The sequence below is a fragment of the Oncorhynchus masou genome, chromosome 27 (genome assembly GCF_036934945.1).
Source record: "Oncorhynchus masou masou isolate Uvic2021 chromosome 27, UVic_Omas_1.1, whole genome shotgun sequence".
In the NCBI taxonomy this organism is placed as follows: Eukaryota; Metazoa; Chordata; class Actinopteri; order Salmoniformes; family Salmonidae; genus Oncorhynchus; species Oncorhynchus masou.
Genome location: NC_088238.1, coordinates 46241629 through 46249739, shown reverse-complemented (window position 1 = coordinate 46249739; position 8111 = coordinate 46241629). Strand labels below are relative to the sequence as shown.

General features: G+C 43.5%; 1 protein-coding gene across 3 annotated transcripts in view; it reads left to right on the top strand.

The window, feature by feature from the left end:
- The first annotated feature begins 2970 nt into the window (after nt 1-2970).
- The window catches only part of si:dkey-33c9.6 (active breakpoint cluster region-related protein), a 15336-nt gene continuing 10195 nt past the window's right edge, over nt 2971-8111 (top strand). For 2 of the 3 annotated variants that reach the window (XM_064940494.1, XM_064940493.1), the window contains exons 1-10: nt 2971-3102; nt 3197-3306; nt 3515-3619; nt 4576-4824; nt 4914-5021; nt 6505-6559; nt 6647-6699; nt 6863-7000; nt 7200-7321; nt 7562-7718. In XM_064940494.1, the coding sequence (XP_064796566.1) occupies nt 3051-3102; nt 3197-3306; nt 3515-3619; nt 4576-4824; nt 4914-5021; nt 6505-6559; nt 6647-6699; nt 6863-7000; nt 7200-7321; nt 7562-7718 (1149 nt within the window). In that variant the 5' untranslated portion in view covers nt 2971-3050. Of the gene's footprint in view, nt 3103-3196; nt 3307-3514; nt 3620-4000; nt 4301-4575; nt 4825-4913; nt 5022-6504; nt 6560-6646; nt 6700-6862; nt 7001-7199; nt 7322-7561; nt 7719-8111 lie in introns of those variants that run through there. The other variant, XM_064940495.1, reaches the window with a different exon arrangement.

Sequence of the window (8111 nt, the reverse complement as noted above, 5' to 3'; positions counted from 1 at the left end):
AGGCAGACCTGGCTCTCAAGAGAAGACAGGCTATGTGCACAGTGCCCACAAAATGAGGTGGAAACTTAGCTGCACTTCCTAACCTCTTGCCAAATGTATGACCATATTAGAGACACATATTTCCCTCAGATTACACAGATCCACAAAGAATTCTAAAACAAAGGCGATTTTGATAAACTACCATATCTACTGGGTGAAAAGGGCAACCGGTGAAGAACAAACACCACTGTAAATACAACCCATATTTATGTTGATTTATTTTCCCTTTTGCACATCGTTACAACACTGTATATACAGTGCCTTGCGAAAGTATTCGGCCCCCTTGAACTTTGCGACCTTTTGCCACATTTCAGGCTTCAAACATAAAGATATAAAACTGTATTTTTTTGTGAAGAATCAACAACAAGTGAGACACAATCATGAAGTGGAACGACATTTATTGGATATTTCAAACTTTTTAAACAAATCAAAAACTGAAAGATTGGCCGTGCAAAATTATTCAGCCCCTTTACTTTCAGTGCAGCAAACTCTCTCCAGAAGTTCAGTGAGGATCTCTGAATGATCCAATGTTGACCTAAATGACTAATGATGATAAATACAATCCACCTGTGTGTAATCAAGTCTCCGTATAAATGCACCTGCACTGTGATAGTCTCAGAGGTCTGTTAAAAGCGCAGAGAGCATCATGAAGAACAAGGTACACACCAGGCAGGTCCGAGATACTGTTGTGAAGAAGTTTAAAGCCGGATTTGGATACAAAAAGATTTCCCAAGCTTTAAACATCATAAGCACTGTGCAAGCGATAATATTGAAATGGAAGGAGTATCAGACAACTGCAAATCTACCAAGACCTGGCCGCCCTCTAAACTTTCAGCTCATACAAGGAGAAGATTGATCAGAGATGCAGCCAAGAAGCCCATGATCACTCTGGATGAACTGCAGAGATCTACAGCTGAGGTGGGAGACTCTGTTCATAGGACAACAATCAGTCGTATATTGCACAAATCTGGCCTTTATGGAAGAGTGGCAAGAAGAAAGCCATTTCTTAAAGGTATCCATAAAAAGTGTTGTTTAAAGTTTGCCTCAAGCCACCTGGGAGACGCACCAAACATGTGGAAGAAGGTGCTCTGGTCAGATGAAACCAAAATTGAACTTTTTGGCAACAATGCAAAATGTTATGTTTGGCGTAAAAGCAACACATCTCATCACCCTGAACACACCATACTCACTGTCAAACATGGTGGTGGCAGCATCATGGTTTGGGCCTGCTTTTCTTCAGCAGGGACAGGGAAGATGGTTAAAATTGATGGGAAGATGGATGGAGCCAAATACAGGACCATTCTGGAAGAAAACCTGATGGAGTCTGCAAAAGACCTGAGACTGGGACGGAGATTTGTCTTCCAACAAGACAATGATCCAAAACATAAAGCAAAATCTACAATGGAATGGTTCAAAAATAAACATATCCAGGTGTTAGAATGGCCAAGTCAAAGTCCAGACCTGAATCCAATCGAGAATCTGTGGAAAGAACTGAAAACTGCTGTTCACAAATGCTCTCCATCCAACCTCACTGAGCTTGAGCTGTTTTGCAAGGAGGAATGGGAAAAAATGTCTGTCTCTCGATGTGCAAAACTGATAGAGACATACCCCAAGCGACTTACAGCTGTAATCGCAGCAAAAGGTGGCGCTACAAAGTATTAACTTAAGGGGGCTGAATAATTTTGCACTCCCAATTTTTCAGTTTTTGATTTGTTAAAAAAGTTTGAAATATCCAATAAATGTCGTTCCACTTCATGATTGTGTCCCACTTGTTGTTGATTCTTCACAAAAAAATACAGTTTTATATCTTTATGTTTGAAGCCTGAAATGTGGCAAAGTTCAAGGGGGCCGAATACTTTCGCAAGGCACTGTATACATAATATGACAGTTGTAATGTCTTTATTCTTTTGGAACTTCTGTGAGTGTGATGTTTACTGTTCATTTTTATTGTTTATTTCTCTTTTGTTTACTACCTATTTCACTTGCTTTGGCGATGTTAACATGTTTCCCATGCCAATAAAGCCCCTTTAATTATATAGATGGTAGTGCATTTTGAATGATCCAATATTCTCTTCCCCTTATCTCCCAGAAGATGCTCTGAAGATAGAGAATCAAATGAAACCGGATCTAAAAATCTATAAAATAGACTTCTGAATGTATCTGTTCGCATGACAGTAACCAGCCATTCTAGAATTGTTATCACAAGACAGAGAACTTAACTTCACGATGCTATGTGATGTCATAATGTAACTTCGACGCAACGGTGAATAGAATCATAAAACAAGGCATGACGTAGCCCAGATCAACTTGATCAGATAAAAAAAAAACGTTAATCACAAGGTTGACCACAAGATGGCCCTGTTGCATAAGTAAAGAACCCCTTTACCGTCCCTATAATAAGCAATTGGTTCACAGTGACATTCATCTTTTATATCTAAACCATAGGCTATCATTGTGTATAAGAAAAAACATATTCTGCAAAAGCATGTCAGTAGTTTTACTATAATTTTACAATTGCAGCGAGTTACTGCTGAAATTATTGTTTTTCTTGTCATCAGTATCACAAGTGTTTCTGGGTCACAGTCTTGCTGCTGCATGTGTGCATGCCGCCCGTTTCCTGCCTGTGCTGTCCAAGGTGCTGCATTCGAGAGTATGGTTAAAATCAAAATTATGGTTAACCAACATGGTGAGTCGAGACGTCAAACTAAGTTGTGCTCACTGCTCTCATCCTGTGTAAAGTTTAAGTAGTCTTTTTTTTTTTTTTACTCGGCAAATTAGGCTACTGGATATTGGACCAGACAGTTCAATGTCAGACAATACTGCTTCACAAATGTTTCACTCCAGTCCTGATAGGCTATCACCCCCCCCCCCCCTCGTTTTTTGTTCCACTGAAACAGGAAGTTTAACGGCTGCTTGCTTACGCGTGTTCTATTTATTTCGCCTCTGTAGATACACACTCCCAGTTGCCTCACCCAGACACCCACGGATATTGTTACAGTTATATCAGCGCAATGGAGTTATTCAAGGAGGCAGTGGATTACCTTGAGACACAGCATATCCCAGGCAAGTACATTACTGTGTGTCTTGCCATAAATGTGGGTTTGTATGCATGTTTTCTTTCTGTGTAAATGATGTGTGTGTTTCTACTCTATCTCAGTGGAGGCTGTAGATGGTACAGGGCCTGATCCACTGGAGGATGATGTGTTTCCAGAGGAGGATGTGTTCTCCCCCCTCCAGACAGACAGCATGGACCTGCCCGACACCCCCGTGAGTTATTGCCCTATGGCGCCTTAAATGGCGCCTTCCTCTCCTATTGGTCAGACCTGTGCGCACGCACACGCACACACGCACACGCACACGCACACGCACACACACACACACACACACACACACACACACACACACACACACACACACACACACACACACACACACACACACACATTTACAGCAGAGTGTTTTCTCTGCCTTTAAGGTCCTGCGTACCCTGGAAGAGATGCTGGTTAGGAGGCTCATGGTCCTGAGAACGGTCCTGGACAGTGAGAAGATCTACCTCAATGAGCTAGAGACACTGTTAATGGTAACACACACACACATGAACACACTGCTCAGGGGCTTTGGTGTGTTTATTTGTTTCTAAGGGTCCTTAAGCACGCGGTTATGTTTGGTGGCATACAGCATCATTTGCAATAACAATTACAACACACGTTTTCTATTGGCTCTGTTGTCAGGTGGCATACTGCTTCCTCCTGTAGCCACAACACTTCTGTAATTCTTTGTTGAGAGAATTACTTCTCTCTTTTGTCCAGGGCTTGATTTCATTATGAAAACCATGCTTCCTCCCCTCTCTACCTGTTGACTCCACCTCACAGTCCTGAAAGGGATAAGCTGTAATATAAGGTGTAATATAAGCTTCTGGAAAGGATTGTTTTCTCCATATTGTTTACACATAGTGAACTAGGGCTGAGGGAAGTGGATGAGGTTTTGTATTAGAATTCAACAATTACAAGTAGGCAGCATTAGGAGTGAGTGAGTGTGATAGGAAGTGGTTTTGCAATAACGAGTGACCAAGTCCTTTTTTTTATCTCTTAATTTCTCTTCTCCTTTATCTCCATCTCATTATAATAGTAATGCTTCTGCTTTTGTGTCAACAAGCAACACAAATAGAGAAATAACCCCCACTTGGTGTGGTATCGTAAGGTTGGTCAGACCCACCCATGTTGAAAAGTTTGGGCTGTTTATCCAGATGCTTGTGTTTAGTGTGAGTACTATATGACAGTGTGTAAGAGAGAATTTGTAGTGTGCGTTTGTGTGCGCTGCGAGTGTAGGTGTCAAAAAGGCTTTTGACAGATACATGTGTCCTGTGTGTCTATATGTCTATATTTACTAACGTGTGAACATTTAAGCTGTGCTCGTCATTCTCTTCTCTTCTCACCCCCCTCCCTCACCTCCCTTTCTCAACTTTTTTTATCACACCCACTCTTTGTCTCTCTCTCTCCCCCCCCCATCCCATCCCTCACCTCCTTCCTTCCCCAGCCTATGAAGGCCTTGAAGGCCACAGCAGGGACGTCTCAGCCAGTTCTGTCCAGCCAGCAGGTCCGAACTGTGTTCTATCAGGTGCCTGAGCTCAGAGACTTGCACAGAGACTTCTACACTTGCCTGAGGGACCGCCTGGGGCTGCTGGGGCCACAAATACACCCAGAGACAGACCCGGGGCAGGGGCCGGGGAAAGAGCAGGGCCAAATGGGCTTCCACCTAACTGTTGGAGACCTCTTCCTTAAGATTGTGAGTTACTCTTTCTGCTCCATCCATCCTTTTGTTGACTCAATATCAGCTACAGGGGTCTTATTTCACACCTATTCTCACACACACAGGTGAGCCAGATAGGTGTGTATCGTGGTTTCATAGATAACTATGAGAGTGCTGTGGAGATCGTGAGGAGGTGTACTCAGACTGACAAGCGCTTCAGAATACTGGCTGAGGTAAGATTCAGAATACTGTCCGGGGTAAGCTTCAGAATACTGGTTGATGTAAGCTTCAGAATACTGACTGATGTAAGCTTCAGAATACTGGCTGATGTAAACTTCAGAATACTGGCTGATGTAAACTTCAGAATACTGGCTGATGTAAGCTTCAGAATACTGGCTGAGGTAAGCTTCAGAATACTGGCTGATGTAAACTTCAGAATACTGGCTGATGTAAACTTCAGAATACTGGCTGATGTAAGCTTCAGAATACTGGCTGAGGTAAGCTTCAGAATACTGGCTGAGGTAAGCTTCAGAATACTGGCTGATGTAAGCTTCAGAATACTGGCTGAGGTAAGCTTCAGAATACTGGTTGATGTAAGCTTCAGAATACTGGCTGAGGTAAGCTTCAGAATACTGGTTGATGTAAGCTTCAGAATACTGGCTGAGGTAAGCTTCAGAATACTGGTTGATGTAAGCTTCAGAATACTAGCTGATGTAAGCCTCAGAATACTGGCTGATGTAAGCTTCAGAATACTGGCTGATGTAAGCTTCAGAATACTGGTTGATGTAAGCTTCAGAATACTGGCTGATGTAAGCTTCAGAATACTGGCTGATGTAAGCTTCAGAATACTGACTGATGTAAGCTTCAGAATACTGGTTGATGCAAGCTTCAGAATACTGGTTGATGTAAGCTTCAGAATACTGGCTGATGTAAGCTTCAGAATACTGGCTGAGGTAAGCTTCAGAATACTGGTTGATGTAAGCTTCAGAATACTAGCTGATGTAAGCTTCAGAATACTGGCTGATGTAAGCTTCAGAATACTGGCTGATGTAAGCTTCAGAATACTGGTTGATGTAAGCTTCAGAATGCTGGCTGATGTAAGCTTCAGAATACTGGCTGATGTAAGCTTCAGAATACTGGCTGAGGTAAGCTTCAGAATACTGACTGATGTAAGCTTCAGAATACTGACTGAGGTAAGCTTCAGAATACTGACTGATGTAAGCTTCAGAATACTGGCTGATGTAAGGTTCAGAATTCTGGCTGATGTAAGCTTCAGAATACTGGTTGATGTAAGCTTCAGAATACTGGCTGATGTAAGCTTCAGAATACTGGTTGATGTAAGCTTCAGAATACTGACTGATGTAAGCTTCAGAATACTGACTGAGGTAAGCTTCAGAATACTGACTGATGTAAGCTTCAGAATACTAGCTGATGTAAGCTTCAGAATACTGACTGAGGTAAGCTTCAGAATACTGACTGATGTAAGCTTCAGAATACTGACTGATGTAAGCTTCAGAATACTGGCTGATGTAAGAGAGACCGACATTATTGATTTGGAAATGTGTGCATTGCAACATCTCTCTCTCTCTCTCTCTCTCTCTCTCTCTGTCTCTATGCACTTGTTACCTCGAACGAAACACATGAATTATTAGCAAATTCATAGTTGAAGTTATGCAATATTACAACCTTTTCACACTCGCTCTCTCCTGTTTTCAGAGTATGATGTTTTATAATGGATCAGACAAATCTAAGACGGAATACACCTTTGAGGGTAAGATGAAGGTTTTGCCTCTAAAGAGTCACTGCATGTCCCTCCACCCTCCACTGTATGAATCACATGTTGTTTGAATCCCTGCAGCTCTGCTGTACAAGCCTCTGGACAGAGTCACCAAGACAACCTTAGTGCTGCATGTAAGAGTGTCCCCACCATTCCCTCCATCCGTTCATTTATCTGTTCACTTAACCACCGACACTCATCTCTACACTTACCACTCTATCTCCTGTCTTCCTCCCCTTCCCACTTTCTTTCATCCTTCCTCTTTTCTCCCTCCTCCCTCTCTCGTCTACTGTATAGGACCTACTGAAGCACACTCCCCAGATGCATGGTGACCACCCCGTGCTGCTGGAGGCTCTGAGACTGTCCCAGAGCTTTCTGTCAGGGGTCAACGAGGGGTCACAGTGCAAACAAGAGGTCACCCTCAGCAGGGGCATGGTGAGATGGACAGAGAGGACACACACACACACAGACAGACAGACGTAGATCCACACACTTGCACACACACTTACGATGCGCAGAGCACACACCCTTATGATGCACACACATGGACACACGCACCTACTTTAACTACACACCCGTATAAAGTTTCACACACCGTATCATAACCATCGCTGTATGTGTGTGTGTGTTGCAGCGGCGTCAGCTGATGCGTGATGGCTTCGTGGTGGATGTGTGTGAGGGGGGGCGTAACCTTTGCCATCTCTTCCTGTACACTGACCTGCTGCTATGCACCAAACTCAAGGGCGGGGCCCAAGGGTGAGTGACAGGTCCAGAATGTGTGTGTGTTGAAGTTTATTAAGAGACTTTCTTTTTTTTAAATCACACATAATGTGTCTGCATGCATTGGCCCATTTGTTTGTTCATTTGTGTGTGTGTGTGTGTGTGTGTGTGTGTGTGTGTGTGTGTGTGTGTGTGTGTGTGTGTGTGTGTGTGTGTGTGTGTGTGTGTGTGTGTGTGTGTGTGTGTGCCTGTGTGCGTGTGTGTCCTATCTCCCAGTAAGCAGGCCCAGTACAGGTTCTGTTGGTACCTGCCTCTAGCTGGACTGAAACTCTGCTGGGGACCAGAGATGGAGCGCACCACAGACACACACCAGCGCATACACACCATGAGAGCTAAGATGTACGTGCTCAGACACGAACTGCGACAGATCATGGTGAGTCTTTATGTGTGTCTGTGTGTGTGTGTGTGTGTGTGTGTGTGTGTGTGTGTGTGTGTGTGTGTGTGTGTGTGTGTGTGTGTGTGTGTGTGTGTGTGTGTGTGTGTGTGTGTGTGTGTGTGTGTGTGTGTGTGTGTATTATCCAATACAACCATTACTCTGTAAAGTAATCTGATTTAAAATGTTAACTTTGTGTGTGTGTGTGTGTGTGTGTGTGTGTGTGTGTGTGTGTGTGTGTGTGTGTGTGTGTGTGTGTGTGTGTGTGTGTGTGTGTGTGTGTGTGTGTGTGTGTGTGTGTGTGTGTGTGTGTGTGTGTGTGTGTGTCGCATGGGAGAGAATTGGAATATGTGTGCTATGCATGAATGCCTGTCGGTGTGTGTGGTATTCCCA